The sequence below is a fragment of the Ambystoma mexicanum genome, chromosome 12, assembly GCF_040938575.1.
Source record: "Ambystoma mexicanum isolate Mex_15411 chromosome 12, UKY_AmexF1_1, whole genome shotgun sequence".
NCBI classification, from domain to species: domain Eukaryota; kingdom Metazoa; phylum Chordata; class Amphibia; order Caudata; family Ambystomatidae; genus Ambystoma; species Ambystoma mexicanum.
In genome coordinates, this window is record NC_090936.1 from 154,326,176 (window position 1) to 154,348,029 (window position 21,854).

A 21,854-nucleotide genomic window follows, 5' to 3' on the forward strand; every position below is an offset into this window, starting at 1 on the left:
CTTAAACCTACCCAAACGTTGCCTGGCAGCTATGAACATGTGGCTGCCTGCCCCATAAGTGAGTAAATGCTTCACATGATGACACCCCCGCTTGTGAAAACATGCTGCCAACCCGACTTCAAGCGTGGCGTGGCGGCCCTCCCCGTGGGGACAACAAGCTATGGTAATAGCCCCAACGCGTTGCAGCGGCCACCCAAAATTGTAAATAGACGTTCCGTTTGCTATACCAATACATGTGAAAAGATGCTGACAATCGTACAGTGGCGCGGCGGCCCTCGCTTTGCGGAAACATGTAGTAACTACAAAAAATGCGGCGCGACAGCCACCCAAAATGCTGATACCTGTTCCACTTACTCAAAGCTTGCATCCACCTATTGCAGATTGCTGCCCCTATTACAGAAAATGTGGCGCGGCGGGCATCACCTTGTGAAAACATGCAGCAATAGACAAACGCTGTGTGGCGGCCACCCCGAAATGCTACTGAATATACCACTTACTCAACCAAATGCACCCGATTTGCGGAAACATGCCATAAATAGCCAACCCTTGGCGCGGCGGCCACCCCAAAATGCCAATAAATGTCCCACTTGCTCAGATCATTGCACCCAACTTGATTAAATGCTGGGAATAGTACAATAAACATGGCGCGCCACGGCCATCATTTTTTAGAAGATTCGCCTTAAATGGCCATCCGCGGCGCTGCGGCCCCCTAATGTGAAATCTTGCTGCAATAAGGCCACCCCAAAATGCTAATAAATGTCCCACTTGCTCAAACCATTGCACCCCAAATTGATACAAAGCTTGCCAATAGGGAAACGAACATGGCGCGCCAAGGCCATCATATAGAGAACATTGCATTAAGTTGAAAAGGCTAATAAAATGTCCCACTTGTTCAAATCATGCACCCCACTTGATGACAATGCTGGCAATAGTACCATAAACATGGCGTGCCGTGGCCATCATTTTTGAAAACATTCGCATTAAATGGCCCCACGCGGCGCTGCGGCCCCCACAATGCGAAACCTTGTTGCAATAAGGCCACCCCAAAAAATGCTAATAAATGTCCCATTTGCTCAAACCATTGCACCCCAACTTGATAAAAATGCTGCGAATAGTAAAATAAACCTGGCGCGCCAAGTCCATCATATAGAAAAAATTGCCTTAAATTGAAAAGGCTAATAAATGTCCCACTTGATCAAATCGTTGCACCCAACTTGATAAATGCTGGTAATAGTACAGTAAACATGGCGCGCCACTGTCGTCATTTTTGGAAAATTTGCATTAAATGCCCATACGCGGCGGTGCAGCCCCCTAATGTGAACCTTGCTGCCATCGATCGTGGCGCGACGTCCACCATCTACTTCCGAACCCATAAATAACTTATTCAAACTTTACCTCCAGCTCCTGAAAATTGCAGCCCATATAACATTGGACGTGGCGCTGCGGCCATCACGTTGCGACAACATGTAGTAGAGACACACGCTGCGCGGCGGCCACCCTAAAAACTAAACAATGTCTCAATTGCCCGAGCCTTTGCACTCAACTTGAAAACCATTGCTGCCAAATAGTGCAATGCATGTGACGCGCCGCGGCCATCGTGTTGAGAAAGTTTTTCATTAATTCGCCATACGCGGCGCTGCAGCCCCACATAAGCAACATGCAATTTTATAAAAGTAATGCAAATCTGCTCGAGCTGGCAATGCGACCAGCGAGCAGGCCCCGACACGAAGCAACACAGGTTTGATCCCAGGGTCCGCGGTTAGAAACCTCTGGGTATTAAGCACATTATAAATACCCAACTAAGGGACCGATTCCTGTAACAGCGCCTTGATGCCCCCGGGCTGTGTGAGTGCTTTAAAAACGCAAATAAATAAATAAATAAATACCTAAATAAATAAGTCCTGGCCTGTTTCACATTGTTCTCTGTATTAACCTTTGGCAAGAATTTCGGTGTTGTGCATTACTACCTTGCCAGCATCTTCAATAGCTAGTAGGTGGGGTGTGAGTGTAGCAAGCCTTATTATGTGACATACATCTGAGTGTGGTCAGCTTTAGCACTGGGTCTCAGTGCCACTGACTAGCATTAGTAAATGTTCAGTACTCACACTTGAAAGGAGTGATTCTGATCCATCTCAGTGTTGTAAATCATTCAGTGATTGTAAGCATTAATTTACACCAAGCCCCCTGTGCCCATAAGTATCCTTTAACACAGGCATAACTACCATTAGCCTACAACGATTCACACCATGAAGCAGGCATCGCCCATAATTATTTTGTGACTACCAAGTGCCTCATAGTGTTGTGTTACCCCCACAGTGCGCAGTGACCTTAAACATTTGCTAACCTTTCTGCACTCAGCAAACATGAATGTATTGGGCCTCATTCTAAGTTTGCCAGTCTGGAAACAACAGTGCCGCTAAGCTTACTGGCACTGTTGTTTCCGGACCAACACACTACGGGTTTGCCTGCCGGAGCCGCTGTGCCCAACAGGTCTGACCCTGCCGGGCACAGCGGTCACGGCAGGCAAAGTCGTCAAGGAAGCACCGGCACCATTAACAACGGTGCCAACAGTGCCGGTGCTTCCGTGTCCCCATTTCCATAGGGTCCCATGGGACTTAATGGGAATGGGGATTAACAAAATTGCTGGTGCCCGACTTCCCGGCCGCCGGACTTGGAATAGCCTGGTCGCACCGGAAGTCAGGCACCGGTCATTCTTTACGCATCTGGCGGCAAACTGCTGGTAGCACCGGCAGGGTTACAGCCAGACCCTTAATGAGGTCCATTGTGTTCCTAAGCACTTCAAACAAACATTACTACGTGCAGTGACCGCTCAATCAACTACAAAGTTCTGTGTCCTGCAATAGCCAGACAGAATGGGCATCGTTATGAGTTTGGCGGTATTTACAGCTGAAATACCACCAACCTCAGATAACATTACTGCCACTCAAAATCACACTACATCCCCCTGATTAGGCGTGACCATTTAGCAGTGTTAATCCTAATCTATAGAGTCCCATAGGACACCACTGTGGATATGGAGGAATTACCACTGCCAGTAATTCAGCCTGCAGTAAATGTTCCATTGTTTTGGAGTTAATATGGAGGACAAACCTCCAGCCAGGTGTCCTCACTTCCCCTCCAAACTCCCAATATGGTAAAATAGAAGAAAGTCTGCTATTGCCACTTTACAACCACTTTTTACCACACTGGCATTCTTTAAATGAGGTGTTATTGCACGGCAACATTCCCTAACATTCGTGTGCATGATTGCAGTACGCATAGACCAAGAGTGGCCGTCCACGGGGCATGTGATGGAGTTCACCATGGCAGAGGGATTTTAGGGCAGAGTATTGGGTGATGGCAGCTGGTCAGGTCTGTTTACAGGACATACACTTTCTTTCAACATCAATCTGTTTAAATTGGCAGGCGTCTACAGCTTTAACATTTAAACATTACTGTGGGGACTTCCTGACGCGATCTCGCGAGAACAGCACTGCGAGAAGCCCGAGGGAATGTGCTTCACGCCAGAAGCAGGCGACAGAGCGCAGCAATAGGACTGCCCCGGCGCTGCTCCAAACCCAAGGAACTGTCAGGCTTCCAGGCCTGACAAAACAACACACACACACACCAGAGCGTAACGCCATGGCTGAGGACAGCCTCCTGGGGGCTCTGGTGTGATCTGTGTGCACCTCCCAGAGACACATGAGCAGCACAGAAACAGCGCCCTTAATAAGACTGCCAAACTGTGAGTCCCAGTTGCACCCCCTTGCCCTTGGACAATATACGCCCAAGTTGACCCCCTTACCTCCGGTATCAAATAAACACCACAGTTACCCCACACGGTGTCCTGTCTTCAATGAGACCACCACAATTACCTTTACCCCCAAGTCCCATGTCGTCTCTCCGCGTGCACTGGCCTTCGGCAGGACCCTTCTTTATAAAAGAAAGCTGAAAATGCACACATGAAGAATACAGATTGAGAACAGACAGGTGACATTAGCTGATAGAACTCGCAGGCACATTGTAAAACACCTTCATTTCATACCAGTATTTTCGATATCTAACTTCATTTGCAAAATGGCAAGACTACGCTAATGATTTAACCTTTCCTCGGTTCATGTCCCTTGCTTGGGTTCTAATTTTCATTCTTATTACTTTGAGAAGCTTCGCATTTCAGATCAATGAGAACCCAATCTCAGTTGTGTTACCACCTGAAACTGCCAACGCAGTAAGAACCTGTCGGAGTCGACCACAGGTCCCTTCAACTACTTTGTAGATGGTGTCCTCTTCTTACCACAAGTTGCACATCTGTAGGTTTGTGCCAACATTCATGTTTTGTTGCCCGGGGCATAAGGGCAAATGTGTATGGTAAGGACGCATGCCTATGCTATAGAATCCTGGCAATGGTTTGCACAGTACACGCCGTTCTCTAAGCCCGCACTCTATATCAGAGAAATGACCACATTTTCCCACTGCATCCTACAGATGTACATTCTCGGGAGGATAGCTCAGGGGCAACGTTCTTGCCTTGGAAGCAAGACGACACGGAGCAACACAGGTTCGATCCCTGGGTTCATGCTTAGAAACCTCTGGATATTAAGCGTGTTATAAATAACCCATCATATCATATCATTCAACAACCCAGTGGCAAGGGATGCGTGGCTGCATGCAACACCAGGCGGTAGGGGGTGCCTGGTTGCACGCCAAGCGCCAGGGGATTCCTGACTGCAAGGAATGGGCCATCTAGCTCCACACTCTAGTCTATACTTTCTAACTTTGACTGGTTCTTAGCAGTGCAGAACGCTGGCCATTCCTAGGCCTGGGAACATCCAACCACCTGTTGTAAAATGTAATCAAGGTTAAGAACACACACAATATATGCAAATCGTCCTCTGTGAGATTCCATAGACATACATTTTCATTGTGCATCCCCTGATGATCTGACAGCATTTCACTATTTGGTGGGATGACGGGGCCCGCCGTAGCCATTTTTGCTTGATCTTCCATTTGGTATTTAGAGCTTCTTTGTAAAAATTTCTTTTTGTTTTACACAGGCTCCCCATCCTGCCTAGGAAGTGGTTCAAAGTGCATGTCGCACCTACAAGACAACCACTGCCAGTAAAGCAGCCTACCTGATGACCAATCTAAAAACACTGGGTGGCATGCCAGTAAACCAGCCTACCTGATGACAATTCTAAAAACACCAGGTGGCATCCCAGTAAACCAGCCTACCTGATGACCATTCTAAAAACACCAGGTGGCATGCCAGTAAACCAGCCTACCTGATGACCATTCTAAAAACACCAGGTGGCATGCCAGTAAACCAGCCTACCTGATGACCATTCTAAAAACACCGGGTGGCATGCCAGTAAACCAGCCTACCTGATGACCAATCTAAAAACACTGGGTGGCATGCCAGTAAACCAGCCTACCTGATGACCAATCTAAAAACACTGGGTGGCATGCCAGTAAAAACACCAGGTGGCATGCCAGTAAACCAGCCTACCTGATGACCATTCTAAAAACACTGGGTGGCATGCCAGTAAACCAGCCTACCTGATGACCATTCTAAAAACACTGTGTGGCATGCCAGTAAACCAGCCTACCTGATGACCAATCTAAAAACACTGGGTGGCATGCCAGTAAACCAGCCTACCTGATGACCAATCTAAAAACACCGGGTGGCACACGGTCATCTCTCAGTAAGACCATGGCCCGCCTGGAAACTATACTATCTCACAAAGAGGAATCTAGAAAAAAAAGTCCTTCTAATGTTACATTCTGTTTCTCTGGAACGCCATCCTGGTTGCGATCTGAACTGCTCCCAGTCTTCTTCAGTTTAGGAAAGAACTGAAGACTGGCCCTTCCACCAACACCTTGTGAACACCCCATCTGTACACTGTACAGTAATAATGACTACTGATGTTTATTTGATGACTTATAAAATTCTCACTACCAATGTTTTGCTCTATGCCCTATGCAGAGCCCCATGGCGCCGGAGATGGCTTGCACTTAAAACATATATTATAATATTATGCATTAATAATGTATCTTCTTATTGGGATATTGGATTTTGTCAGGTGCACTAAATCCGATTTAAGTGTGTGCAGAGTGCCTTTCATTAAATAAATGAGTATCAGCGTGTCCACTATCCTCGGATTAGGAAGGGATGCTTGCAAGTTTTTTGGTGCAAGGTCCTAATGGACATTGTTAATGGAATTCCAAATGGTATTAGTACATTGACGATTTAGAAAGCCACACCCCGATAATGAGTTCATTTATATAGAACTAATAGAGGCTGTTACTTTTTAGTAGGAATTCAGATTATAATATCCATAATCATCAATTAGGATGAAAGAAGCCTCCCCTCCATTCCTTGGGACACATCCATGGTCCTACGTTGTTCTCAATACTTGTCAATAATGGGTATTACAAAAAGCAAGACTACTTTTGGGGACAAAATGAGGCTCATGAGCATAAATTATCACATTTTTGGTGTCCCATTCTCCCCTTGATCAGACAACTCTTGCAACAATGACATAGTGATTAAAACAAATTGAAAGGTGATATCATCTCTTGACTTTGGAGAGGGATGGCTGGTGCTTAAATAAACTGTCAAGTGGCATACAGAATATTGCAGTCCAACATTACAGATCCCTGTACAAATAAATAAAATCTATAGCTGGTACCTGTTTGTTAGCTTTTAAAACCGCTCTAAGGGTTGCGATTTGCTCCCGCTTCGTACTCAGCAGCGACTTGAGTTTCAGGATCTCCTCCAGTAAGGACTCCTTGTCCTTGTCAATCATGGGCACAAGTTCCCTTGCTGCCGCCCGCTGGCGAGACAGCTGCAAGGACCGGTCCACCGCCTTCTGCAAGTGCTTGATCTGGTCCCTGATGATGGCATTAAGGTTGTAAATGTTCATGGGCTCCTTGCGAATGTCGCTAGCGTCCGAGACCGGGGATGAGGGAGGGGCTGTGATGACGGGTGAGATGGTTGGTATTTTGGGTGAACTTTGTTCCTTACCGGCATCCGGAGTGTCTTTGAGAACTAGGTCAGATGGACTCTTTGCCTCGACCGGGGATGCCATGCCTCTTCGGGTGAGCCGTGGGGACAGGAGACCTTTGGGATCATCAGGACCTTTCAGACTTCCGCTGCGCGTTACTCTGCATTGCCTGTAGTAGTCTAACATGACCCTGTTAGGCGTTTCATTGTTGCAAAGACACACGTGATGATAGAGCTGCGCGAGCTCCTCGCTGAATGTCACCAGCTCATCCTGGGCTGTGTTGAGGGTGTTATGGTTTTCATTCGCTATGCTTGTCATCATGTGCAGTTCTTTCTCCATGCTCATCAGTTTCTCATGACTTTCCTTACTGTCTTTATCCATCCTTGTCACCTGTTCCTCATACATTTGAACCCTAGATGCAAACTTTGCCTTTTCTTCTGTATAGTTTTCCACATACTTACTGTACTTTTCCTTCAAGGCTTTGAGTTCGGCTTTCAGGTCAATCACTTCTGTGACAGCCACCTTGTATTTGCACTCTAGAATCTCCAGACCATTAATGTCCACATCGTAGTCGTGAGTGCCTTCCCCTGTGTCTATGGCTTTGGAACAGTCCATTTCCCCTTTGAGCTCCTTGTCGGTATTCAGCATCCTCATGGAATTGACGTGTTCCGTCAGCCGATGCACCTGCTCGTGCTGCTTTGTTAGCGCCCCTTGCGTGTGCTCCAGCTGAGTTTGGGACTCCTGCAGGTTGGTCAAGAGCATGGCCTTTTCCCGCTCCACCTGCAATGCAAAGAAAATATCAAAATTAGAGCAAGAAAAAACAAATATTCACGCAAATCTCTATTTCATGTCCACAAACCAAGCTATTCACAATCATGGAACATTTGACTGAGTTATTAAATATTATACAGGAAAAAAATCAACCTACAAAAGTAGACAGAGAATAACAGAGTAGCTTGATGATTCCAAGGAGATCGTCACCTGTGCCCAATATCTGCCAAGACAGAGTATAAACGAAGGAATCAGCCCACTGGAGGGGTGTACTATCGCCAATCAATCACAGGTTAGTTATGGTAAGCCTGCAGAATTTAATAGCAGCACCTTGAAAGGATGGAGGCATGCCGGCGAGCAAGAGATTGTCGGTATCAGCCATCCATGGGAGGATGCGCACTTGAGAGGGGAGAGAAACGCTGGGGGCAGGCATGCCGGAGCAGTCGCGAGAGGCTGCAGGGGCAAGAAGGCCTTGCATGGCCATGGTGGAGCGCAGCTGGCCCACAGCATAAGTGAGACCGCACATCCTACAGAGCCGCGACAGAGAGAGGGGGGAAGAGCCTTTCCCAGCTGGCACGCAGCCTGGCGGACAGGTCGCACAAGTGACTCCCTACCAACCTGGAAGCCCTGAACCTGAGAAATAAAGGCCTCCGAAAACCGAAGGCGAGCACAGCTGAAAAGTCACACCAGTGGTTGTAATGTAACCGACGAACTTGCCCAACTTGATGCCCATCCCATGGAGCACCCCAAGAAGCAAGCAGGTACGTGGTGGCTGCATGGTAATGGGGGGGCAGTCAAAAGAGAAAGAAACAAAGTATTCCAGAGTAGGCAGTGAAACAAAGAAGAGACCCAGAGTGGGGTTAAACAGAAAACACTCCAGAAGGAGGAGTGACAACAAGGAGAGCCCCATAGTGGGGAAAGGAAACAGACATCCCAGACTGGGGACTGAACAGGCTTAGAGCCTCAATGTGGGGAAAAAGAGAGAATAGGGGAAGTGATCAAGAAAAGTACCCCGGAATGGGGAAAAGACAGCAATTTCCTGAGGAAGTGGGGGTAAGAAGACCTCAGCGTGGGATGAAAGACTGAGAGAACCCCAAAAGAAGGGGGAAGAGAAAAGACTGAGAGGCTCCCAGAGTGGGAGGATCCGAAGGAAGACCTGAACTGGAATTCTTTGTAGAGTTCCTCGCACCCAGGAGTTGCCTTGCATGAACTGGAAATGTGAGCCAAAAGGCTTCAATGAGAAGAACAGGAGTGGTGGTAAGAAGCCAGCATCCAGCCCCTCACATTCCTACCCCTCAACACCCCCCGCCTCCCCGAGTAATTTGTTGTCATTTAGATGTTTTCTTTGATGAATAGAGACTGCACTAGGTTAGGACGTAGAATTGTTATTAGTTTATGGACATTATGAAAGCACCTTTTGTCTATCTTTCCTGATTAGAATGGTGAAGCTAACAGGGAAAGATTGTTTGAAGCTGACACAATAATAGAACCTTTCACCATGTCCCATTGTCCAAGTCCTGATTCTGACCTACCACAGAACATTATAATTTAGGAGTGCGGGGGACGATGCTTTGCATTGAGGTGTTTCTGGTATTGAACTCAAGAGCAGGCGAGTGCCTTAAAATACATACTTATCTGTGTAATTGCATTACAAATAACTCAGTGTCCTCCACCACATGCAACGGTTCTCTACTCTCTGAATCCCCTGGAGAGTTGCAGTTCCCTCAATTGAAATCATTGGGGGACAGATTCTATTTTAGAGGTCTCCAACAGGTAGCTGGGCAGCTTCTAGTAGCCATGGTTGCCAGTGAGTAGCTTGCCAGTTGCCTTAAGCAATGACACTTTCTTAACAGTTCCACAACAAATTAAACGTTGAAATGTGGAAAACCAAGTAACGCAGAGGATTTAAGAGTCGGCACATGAATCCTCTTTCTTTGTCTGCCAATAAAAGGCACAGTAGCGATTACACTCTGGACAATGTGTCCTGCTTTCTATGCAAAGCATTGAAAAACTGGGCAAGAGGGGAAAAGAGATTATGAACGTGACGTAAGCGCAACAGAAAACATTCAGTGTTTCGAATAAGGAGGGGGAGCGAATGGAGCAAGTTGAGAACCACAGTAAAAAGCAAAGCAGGACATGTAGGAAGCTGTTGTGTAGCTGCAATGCAACCCAAGTCAAGATGTTTGTGCATTTTAGATTTTAAAAAGGACCCACAGTAAGTTAGATAAAAGTCACTGTTGCTTACAACACAGTGAAAGAACAAGCAGACAACAAGCCATATATAAAAGAAATATATTTCTATAAATCACATTTTTGTGTTAAGGTTAATTGGTAAAATATACCATTTAACCAAAAAAATGTATAATAAAATATCACAAACAATTTCATGTCAAATAATAAAGCATAGCACCAATATACAAGTTAAAAAAACAAGAACATAAGTATTTCAATTTCATAGCATTTAAAAATTAACAACTATTTTGACATATTCAGTTCATTCTTTGATTTTAAGATACTCTTTTTTAATCAATTCCCATTAATAAAATGCTGCATCATTTAATTTTAAATTGCCTCCTGAATAAAGGTGTGTCCAAAATTGATCAGTGTGCACACTTGTTATGTCTATAACCACATTACTATAACCCTTGATGCATAGATTAAGATCGGGCATGCTGTCAGTAGATGGCGTGGTGTTTCAATATGAGATGAACAAATACGGCCCAGTCTTTCCTCGTGAAGAATCTTCAACCAGCTGCCCAGTCTTTCCATGGTAGGCAGTTGATAGAATTGGATCCTCATAATAAAACCTCGGATCTTGCTATTTCGTGCACTATAAATATATTTAAAGGGTTGGACTTAGTGGCTAAATAGTCAATGTTGTGTATCCTGTGCCATTCGAAACCTTTTTCTTTATCTGCTTGATGTCAAGACCGACATTTCTAGGGAACTCTGCTATAACCCCTGTAGACATATTAAAATTCTTAATGTCACAAGGCCATTTCTTCAGTATCCCAGTCGGGGTATCTAAATCCAACATATCTTTAAATAGGCCATACATGTTTTCGTTCTTTGCTCTATAATCCAGGATTTGCAGGTGGAATACACTCAGTTTTATCTTACAGGGAGTAAGCATGGACGGGAGTCCCAATTCATTACTAGGGCCTCAACAATGGTATTCGGAAGAACCCCAAAAGCATTTTGCCAGATTGGTCTTCCAAGCACCCTTAACCAATCAAGTTCTCTAGCTTGGAAGATATCTAATCCATAAAGAATTCTAGGGACAATGCAAGCATTAAAGATGTTTAAATGGCCTTCCGTTGAGAAGCCCCCACCCATGGGTTATGAATGACTTAGTCGCATAGAATGTATTTGTAATGTTACACGTAATGTCATTAGCCATCCATTTAAAATTAAAAGAGTCATAAATGGGCATACCACAATAGACATATCGGGATAAAATTTCAATTGATGTTCCCTTGATTTTCCACAAAATATTCTTAGTTCTGGCATCCTTCTTTCCATAAATAACCATGATTTTGCTTTTCCCTAAATTAACATTTAAACCATTGACCTTAGAGTAATCTTGTAGAGTTTTCAAGCTACGTTGGAGTCCTATTGGAGCACGGTCTAAAATGACTGTATCATCTCCAAAGTACAACCAACTAAAGGTCTAATTTCCGATTTCAGGGGGAAATTATGTCAATTATATAATTAATCTTCTAGTTCTGTTAGGTACAGATTGAATAACACTGGGGCTACAGTGCATCCTTGCTTTAAGATATGGTTTGTTGGGATGGCATCCCCCGGCCCACTTCTTGGTCAATTCACATCAGGGCCATAGTATCTGAATAGAATGCCATGATAAAATGTAGTGTAGTATAATCAAGTCCCTTCTGAAATAATTTTAGCCATAGTCTCTGTTTATTCAACGTATTGAATGCCTTCTTATAATCTATAAAAGAGACATATAAGGACTCCATTTTTTTGCGCGTGCAAATCCAATCCCTTTAAGAAAGCTGTCTTTTTTTTATAGCATATTATTAGTTGTTATTCAATTATTGACTCGCTTTAAAATAAATTGGCAAAAATATTTCGACAGGGAATCGATTGTTGCTAAAATCAGTAGTTTTCAGCTAATGCTCTCTGCCTTTTCTTATAAATAGGAATAAGGATGGACTTTTTCCAAGTATTAGGGATGAGGCCAGTATTCATTTTTGCAGAGAAAATATTTCCAAAAATCATAGACCATCCACTTGGATTAGCTTTGTAAACTATATTTGCAACTGTATCTGGTCCTGGAGCTCTAGAGCGTCTTAATTTAATAAAGCTTTGTTCAATGTCTTCAGCTAGAATTACAAATCCCTCTCCTAGGTATGATCATATTTTTTCATCCAAGTTTTTGCAGATATAGGATTAATTTCATTCTTATTAATGATAGTTGTATGGCGATTATAAATGCTGCGTGGTGCCATAGTGAGTTATACATCAAATGCCACTTTATGGTGGCCATCGATTGTTTATGGGCTCGAGTCCAGTTCCTATAATCTGTTTTAAACTTGGTTAGGTTGGATTCAGTAGCAGTTATAGGGAGTGATTGCTTATTTATATCTAATACTCTCCTTCTATATTCATTCTTTTTTGAAGCAATAGCGAGGTCATAGATGTGGCCAGGTCTAATAATGGTAGAGGTACTTTTTTATGAGCTTTTACATAACCCTTCTACCATTATTTCAATTTGATCATAATACTCTTTGAGGTCTACAATCAAGATTTTGAAGGAATAAGCTATTATATCCTTTGTTTTCCTAGGGAATTTTTCAACATTCTTTTTTGACCAAATAATACGATGTAATGATTTTTTTTGTATTGTAGGTACCAGGTAAACACACTGAATTCTTGGGCACACCAATGGAAATACTTATTTTATTTTTCAGAGTGGTTGCTAGGGGTGTTAGGAATAAGCTCCAAATGTTGTATGTATTTAGGAGATCATCCTGGATTAAAATGTACTCAATCCAAGAGTAGTGTTTACCATTGGTCCATGTATACAGTCTAATATTTGTTGAAACAATGTTGATATATATTTGTAGAAGTTTCCAACTAAAAATAAATTCTTCCCATCTGCCAATTACATAATTAGTATATTCCTGATCCATGCCCATATCAAATGTCCTGACCTTGTGTACATTTTTACTGAAATGGACCCCTGCGTCTTTAGCATGGTTGGTCGACCTAGAGGGATGCCTTTGAAAAGATCGCCCATAACTAAAAAAGTGCCTCCCGGGATGGTTATGAGCTATTCACTTAATATCGTTTATAGATGTAGAATGATTTTTTCAGTGTTTTCATTACAAAGAGGATCATAAATATTAACAATTAATATGCTACCAAAGGGGATATGGACCCTAGAATAGATAATTCGGGCAAGCACATATATAAATTCAGATTTAGGATTATACTCTTCCAATGTCAAGTCGTTTTTGGCTCCAATGATAAGGCCACCTGAGGGCCTACCAGCTGATTGAACTATTGGGGCTTTCTGTAGAACAAGGTATCCGTCTAGGTAAAATTCCTTTGCCAACCATGTTTCTTGCAAAAGAAAAAGATCTGATTGCCTGAACAATCTTTGACCAGTTGGATTAGTAATAAAAGAATTATAACCCTGGGTATTCCAGTGCTTATTTTCTAAAGTATCTTGTGCAGAGCATGTTGGTCACACTCGTCTTATTAGAGCATTTCCCTTCGTAGGTTTATCTAAAAAGTCAGTGATAACCTGTAGGGCTAAAATCAACGTACCCATAATGTTCTCTAGTCCCCCACTTTAGGGGCAGTCTGATGTTCTTTTCTTCTACTCAGCATAAGGCACTACATGTTTATGAACTGGTTCTGGTACCCGCCCAAGGTGATAACCTCCTCTAAGAAATGATTGTGAATTGGACATAATGAATTCGACAAGAAACGGTGAGACCAGATTAACTAATATCTAGTTTGCCTCTTTGTAGCTAAGTGGAGGTTCAACTTGGACAAAACCTTTAGATGAAATTAATTGCAACTGGGGGATACTATGAAAAATGTGAAATATTCGAGATCGATTTAAAAAGACGCTACTATCAGTGGCTAAAACTTCATATACCATATTTTTGAAGCATGTTTCGCTCTGGGTCAGGATTTCGGGCTTAGTAGGCTCACTAACAAATGTGTAGCTATTATAACAGTCCTCATTCTGTGAGTCAGACGTCAAGCGGGTTCCATGTTTAGATAGCCATGTGCCCAAAGTTCCTTTTGTACATGAAACGTTGGCTGTTTAGTATCAGAGTAGTCCAAATCCGTGGTCAAGGAGCTGAATCGGCTTGACAATTCTAATTGTGTGGTAGCTAACGGTCCCTGGGTCAATCCAAGTGCAGGCAAGGATTTAGCAATTGGCTCAGTAATCAATGCTGTTGATTGATCAATATTTGCCCATTGCTGTCTTAATTCAGCTCTTCGCTTCCTCTTGTTTTGCCTTCTCACAAGTTCACGTTTATTAAGTGGAAGTTGTTCCTTGCTTCCTTTATGCTGATTATACGCAAGGCTGGCTTGAGTAGCAGTGCTGTTGTTCACCTTTCCTAGAACATTTATTTCTGTTACCTCGGTATGAGACACTTGTTGAATAGGAATAATTTTTTCTAAGTCCAGAGAATCGTATGACCACTTTTTGTAATTTTCTACCGCTGGTCTTATATGATCAGTCCTCTGGCTTGAATCTTGTTTGCGAGCTTCCAACACCACATCTATTAATTTTGTCAATCCAGATTTTAGTATTTGCTGGTCACTATATAAACTATTTAATAGTGATAGCATTGCCTTGAGCATACTCATAGATTCCATGTCTGTAATGGATTCCAGCATAGAGGAATCAATAGAGTCCGAGGAGGAAGAAGTATCATATATAGCTGATGAGGCATACACAATGTCTAATATGCGCACCAAGTTGGGAGACTTAGATAAGTAAGAAGAGTTAGTTAAGGCAATACCGATTATAGCCTTATTCAAAGCTTGTAAAGACTCTCCTATGGAATCCCTTTGTAGGTTTAAGCACGCGTTAAGGGGAGAATTATTATCCACTGGGTTAGACATGGTGGTCCACATGGTCTGGTACACCATGCATTTCTAACATGGATTCAGCTTGGACTCCAATGTTAGGCGGCTGTAGTATGGGTTCCATAAATGAGGTGATTTTGCTGGAGATTGTCGTGTCGTACGCGTATCTTCTACAGCCCCTACAATGCCTTCCACAGTAGCATTTGCATGAAGTTTTGTGAGCGGTCGGCCTGATTTATACTTATTTATATCAACCTGGTGTCACTTTCATGGGGATGATACCAATCAATGAGCACATGTGGAAAGAGTCACTTAAATGCTGATATCCTCTGATTCTTCACCATTTTTTTTGAGAACTAGTTGGAGATGGGGAAGGTAAAGGACAAGGTGGGTTATTAAATAGACAATCAACACCTGCAAATCACAGGAAGAAGTCAGCTCTGTATTTTCTTTCTTGCCCATGATCACTTGACCCCAGGAGTGGTACTTCAGCCAATTTAAGAAGCCAAGCTGAACAGTGGAAAGGGGTCATGCAATTCAGCTGTGAAGGTGCTGGCGAGGGGAGGGGAGCAGGGGCATGAGAACAATTATGAAGGGAGTGCACTGAGAGAGGTAGTCTATAAACCTTAGATGGTGAGAGGATCTCAGCAGCGGGGGAGGAGAAAGCCAGCTCCATGATGGATACAAGCGCTGTGAAGACGAGGCAGCAAACCTCAGAGTATAGAAGGAACCACAGACATACCAGCTAAATACCTTTGCCAAAAGGGTGAGAATGCTGCACCAAATGAGAGTCGAAGCGGGAAGTGAAGGACTGTTTTGCCATAAGGAGAGATGAAGAGGACGCCGGGAGGAAAAGGGTGGCCACCACACCAACCTCAACAAGGACCAGAAGGTGCACGCACAAACAATGAAGCAAAGCCTGGAAACTGAAGAAGGAGTAGGAGTGAACATATGTCCTGCTGAGAGAGAGAGAGAAAGAGAGAGAGAGAGGGAGGGAGAGAGAGAGAGAAAGAGAGAGGGGGAGAGAGCGAGAGGGAGAGAGAAAGAGAGAATCTCCTCCTTTCAAAGAAGTAAAGATGGGTAATGGGAGTGAAGCGTAAAAAACGCCAGGATCAAACCGAATGCCATGTTTACAAGCAGGGTGTAGCATCTGGATGCTTGGAGAGTGAGTTCTGAGAAATAGAAGAAAATAAAAAGACGGTGAGCCAGAAAGAGTCTCCCAGATAACAAGGAACTAATGCGGATGATATGGATTGGGGAATTTAAATCACTTTTTTCCAGACAACAAGCATTCACCATTGTTAGATGTGAGAGGCATCAGACATTGAACTGTTCTTTTTACCCAAATATTGCATGCTGGGAAAGGTAGTACCAGAAGAAATGCCACATTGAGCGGATACTGGGGCGAACTGCTAGCCGATAGGGGGGGTTTTCATAGCATTAAAGAATACAAAATCAGTGGTATAAAAAATGAGTCAAATATTCTCACCAGAGATTACACAGGGATTGATCCAATCAGCAGTATCCATGAAGAGGGGGAGACTAGGGCACCCCAGTTTCTGAAGGGGTGCCCGTTACACCTTTGTAAAAGGCACGGGGCACGCAGAGCGCAATGTTCAGAATGTGTTGTGGCCTTTTCCTTTCAACACTTATATTATCATGTACACTTCCGAAATGTTAAACGCAAAACATGTAATTATGCAAATTGACGTATCCATTGCTTCCCACGGACCTTAATGAAGAGATTCCCTCCATGCATGGAAAGAGAAAGCCAGGGAGGGGTGACTCTCGCTCCCTGATAAATCAATTGGATCATTACGTTCCTTCAGCCTATCAGTGAGGGGGCACCACCCCATCCCCTATCCCCGCCCCCTTCTCGTGCACGCTGTGGGTTGGTGCCCCCTCACTGGTAGGCTGAAGGAACGTAATGATCCAAATGACTTATCAGGGAGCGAGAGTCACCCCTTCCTGGCTTTCTCTTTCCATGCAGGGAGGGAATCTCTTCATTAAGGTCCTTGGGAAGTAATGGATACGTCTATTTGCATAATTACATGTTGTGCGTTTAACATTTCGGAAGTGTACATGATAATATAAGTGTTGAAAGGAAAAGGCCAGACGCCGCTGGCAGTACCCGGCAGACAGTGTCTATTAGATGCTACTCTGCTATCATTTGCCTGGAAGCCTGCTCTGCACTCGCCACAGTCAGCAGATCTATTTTTAGATCTCGTTCCTACACCAGTAGATAGGAACACAAGCTTGATAGGGAATGCAAACTTCAGTTGCTCGGTGTATAGGATTAAGAGGGGATTTTCCATTGGCACAGCATGGGACACAATATCCAAAAAAGGTAGCAGGCAGGCGCCCCTCTCTAGAAAGATCATGGCCTGTGTCATGTTGACGTTTGTGTTCCGGGGCAGATGGGCGGGATGGGGCGGGACGGGGGCAAGGAGGGAAGTGACGGGGTGCGGGATGGGTGAGTCAGTACGTGTTTGAAGGAGATAGAATACAGAAATGTTAAGAACACTCCTGGCTCCGTCGAATTCTTACTGTGCAGCGTGGCGCACGACCCAAGCCCACCCGGCCGTCCCTCACGAGGAACAGCCACCACAGCATGATAACCTGTTCTGTGCTTTTTTCCCACTTTGAGAGTCCACAGCCATCGCTTTTTCTCCCTGTACTTTTCACAAAGGTGGAATTTGCATATCATTCTTTGCCCCGCCCACAAGGGCAGTCCAGCACCGAAATGCCATGTTAAATTCTTTGTGGACACTTAACTTGCTGAAGCCCATGACTGATCATGTAGATGGAACGAGGGACTGGGGGGCATATTGCGGACATGGCGAAAGACAGCAAGAGGCAGCCCGGAGCTGGATGTAAAACAGACAGTGGTCAGGCGAAGAGTACATCAAGCAGAGAAGAGATCAGGCAAATAAATAAGACAGGATCGGAGACGGCAAGAGTTATGGGCCGACTGGGCATCAAGGGCAGCAGATGTGAGGGACGTCAGTGTGAGAAGGAAGCACAATCGGGAAGGGAACTGGGATGCATGTGAGAAAGAGAAGGAGAGGAAACAAGGAGAGGTGGGAGTGACCTGGGATAAGTGAAAAGCTTGAAAAGAGAAGCAGAGCAGAGTACTCGAAATTGCAGATGATATCTTATGTAGCTCAGTGGGCTGTACGCCTGCTCAAAGAGTTGTATGTCACAGGACCGAATGCAACCTTTCATACTTGCAATCCCAATAATGTGTGCTCCCTTCAGCTGGAAAATGATATTGCCCAGCGACGATTTGCTATGTTGTCTGATCTATATATAAAGCAACTAGTTATACTGGTTATTGGAGTTCTCTTTCCTCCCTATAAGATTGTCCACAAATCAAAACAGCTTAGGCTACCTGAGAACCCCCTGTCTCCCCATTTTTTTAACCCATCCCAACCCCCTCCCAACCGGTTTGAACCCCTTATTCCTGTTGTATCTGAATAGAAAGCGAAGCAGCCCCTTTAAGAGCAAGCAAACACCCACACACAGACACACACACACGAGGGCGGAAGGAGGGCGGAAGGGGAGGGACAGGGGGAACGTTGAGCAGTTAAAACTATGTTGAGAATAAAGGAAGTTGACACCAGCAGCGCTCAGCGCATCATTAGTGAGAATGCGTATGAGTGAATAAGGGAGAGGCGCTAACAACTGGTGACGAAGGGACGAGAGCCCATGCTCGCCACCTAGAGCCCTGCACCCAATAGGACCCGAGTGCCCAGCAGTGTTGGTGGGCCCGTGTGCCCAGCAATAACAGTGGGCCTGTGTGCCCGGCAGTGACGGCAGGCCCGTGTGCCCAGCAGTGTTGGTGGGCCTGTGTGCCCAGCAATAATGGTGGGCCTGTGTGCCCGGCAATGACGGCAGGCCCGTATGCCCAGCAGTGTTGGTGGGCCCGTTTGCCCTGCAGGAACATAGGGCTCGCACGCCCTGCAGAAAAGGTGGAACGGTGGGTCTGTGTGCCCTGCACCGACAGAAGCCAGGAGAAGGACCCGTAAGCCCTGGCAAGGAAGAGCCCAGCGGAGGAGCCCAGGAGGAGGGCCTGAGAGCCCCAAAGAAGAGGAGCCAGGAGGAGGGCCTGTGAGCCTGAAGCAGAAGAGCCCAGGAGGAGGGCCCGTGAGCCCCGCAGCTGAGGCGCCTAACACCAACACAGCCACGCGGAAGACAGCGTCGCAGACTGAATTGAAAAAAAAAACAGTAATTTGGGTGGGGAGACCACGAACCTGGCGAAAGGCCCCAAGCCGACAATAACACCCGCATCACAAGAAACACCCAAATTTAGGTGGGAAGCCCGCAAAGTTAAAAAAAAAACTGCTACATGACGCAGAAGCTCGCCAACAACAAGACAAGGCGAATAAAACACTGAATGAACTAGTAGCACCGCACCCCACCAGTGCAATCGCCTACACCCTGCCCATGCAAACACGCTTGCCACAAGACCCCAAGGTAAAACCACCAATTTGGAAAAAAGAAAGAGTTCATCCCACTCGAGCTCACAACATAACTACCTGCCCGCCACCAGAGTGCCACCATGACAGATCCAGCACAAGTAGCTGCAGACGCAGGGAAAGCCCCAGTTGCCAACGCCAGCCTCACCTCGAATGCCAGCCTCATGAGGAGACCAAGCCCATTCACGCTCAACCCGCATCACGACCAAGGTCAGCGTTGAGAGGAATGGGTTGAGGAATTTGAGGACTTTGTAGGTGCCATTGGCACAAAGACCCCCCGAAAAAAATGTAGCATCTTCACCAATGTCGCGGGAAGAGTAATCAAAAACATAATACGCACAATTCCCCCACAAGACCATGCCACTTATCCGCGCCTTCTGGAAGCCATTAATGAAAATCTGGTAATACCCACACAGAGGACCATGCCCTGCAATCGGCCAGCGATGCATGCGATGTTGACAAGAAAACCACTTCCAAGCTATGTGCAAGGAACAACTCCCGGAAGCGAACCCAATCCGCCAACAGACCACCGGTCGCACATCGGAGACACTAAGAGAACAACATGACCAGCGCCCTGTTGAAAGAGGGGTGACCTATCCCGCGAACATCTACCAACGCCCAAACACAGTGAGAGCGCTAGAAGGACTACAAATTGAACACGACAGGAAAGATCACAAGCTCTATGATCTCCGCCACCATGACCCAGTGCAACTGCCTGCGCAAGAGAGAACATACACCAGAGACCACCTGCCACTTCACGAACAAGACAGTCATGACCTACCCTTCCCATTTTACACCGACCCATATGCTAACTCCCCGCCGAGATATCATCAAGACGAAATGCAACAATTCCAATACCTACAGGACGGATATGACAGCGAATATATCTGACTCCTCAGCGTTGACATCGAGGACACGCCGGCCCCCAGAGGTATGATACAAATAGGAAACACCAGGAACAGATTTGTCGTGGACACCAGAGCGACAGTAAGCGTCATGAACGAAGAACTATACCAGGACATTGCTGCCCTCTACCCTCTGAGGAAGTCCAAAACACACATCTTCCAATGGGGAGCGGCCTTACCCGTGACATCCAAAGGACAATTTCAATGTGGCCTGACACATCGAGAACTCATAACAACCGCCACAATCCACGTCATAAGGAGTCCCTCTGTGGGCCGCTGCCTCCTCAGCTACCGAACAGCCAGAGCCCTAGCACTCATTGACCTACAATACGACCAGTCGGAAGTAATAAAAGGACACCCATCAGAACGCGATGCCATTATGTCAGTAACATGCCATTGGCATGTTACTGACATAATGGCATCGCAAAAGAGGATCTCAAGGCTCAATTCCCCAAATTGCTTGAAGGAGTAGGAATGCTCAAAGACTTTGTTGTCAAATTACACATCGACCCCAAGATCACACCGGTACCACAACACCCCGGCAAGGTGGGTTTCCCCATCTAGGCCCAAGTATCAAAAGAAATCCAACTTCTCCTGCTCAACGACATCATTGAAAAAGCAGAAGGACCAACAAACACCCTGGGTATCCCCCATAGTATTAGTTCCCAAGGAGAATGGACGCTTACGCATATGCGTCGATATGCGCATCCCCAACACCGCCATTCAAAGGGAGAGACACCCAGGCCCATGCTGATCAGGCTGAACCAAGCAACACATTTTTCATAGCTAGACCTCAAACAGGGCTATCACCAGCTCGTCATAGACCCTGCCTCAAGAGCAATCACCACCTTTGCAACACACGAAGGGCTGTTTAGATATAAACGGCTCAATTTCGGCATATCTTCCGCCGCGGAAATTTTCTAAGAGACAATCAGACGCCTAATATCAGCCGAATTGAAAGCCCTAAATTACAGTGATGACATCCTCATCTTTGGGAAGGACCAAGAACAACACGACGGGGCACTTGTGGCTGTCTGCAAAATCCTCCAAGAGGCAGGCTTAACGCTGAATGGGCCCAAGTGCGACATCAACAAGATCAGCCTGACATTTTTTGGACACATATTCTCAGACAAAGGAATACAGGCCGACCGAGACAAGATAAAAGCAATCTCTGACCTGCAAGCTCCCACGACAACTGCAGAACTACGCTCATTCCTATGGATGGCAGGGTACTGTGCGTGCTACCTTCCAAACTATGCCACGATCACTGACCCACTCCGTGTCCTCCCCAAAAAGGACCAGCCATTCACCTGGGATGGACACTGCCAGACGGCATTCTCAACCATCAAAGAGAACCTCGCCAACCATCGCCAGCTAGTATACTTCCACCCGGAGTGGCACACCATCATCACATTCGATGCCAGTCCGTTTGGCCTAGGGACCATCCTGGCCCAAACAGACACCAAGGACAACACACAACATGCAGTCGTAGCCTACGCCGGCCGCGCTCTATCACCCACCGAAAAAGCTTACTCCCAAGCTGAACGAGAAAGCCTCGCAGCTGTATGGGCCTGTGAAAAGTTCCACCACTTCGAATTTTGGCCAAAAGTTCACCC

The 21,854-nt window shown here is 45.5% G+C and overlaps 1 protein-coding gene across 8 annotated transcripts in view; it reads right to left on the reverse strand.

The window, feature by feature from the left end:
* Positions 1–21,854, reverse strand: part of BICD1 (BICD cargo adaptor 1) — a 1,084,974-nt gene that overhangs the window by 416,735 nt on the left and 646,385 nt on the right. For all 8 annotated transcript variants that reach the window (XM_069628212.1, XM_069628214.1, XM_069628217.1 and 5 more), the window contains exon 5: positions 6,690–7,784. In XM_069628212.1, coding sequence (XP_069484313.1) covers positions 6,690–7,784 — 1,095 coding nt within the window. The remainder of the gene's footprint in view (positions 1–6,689; positions 7,785–21,854) is intronic.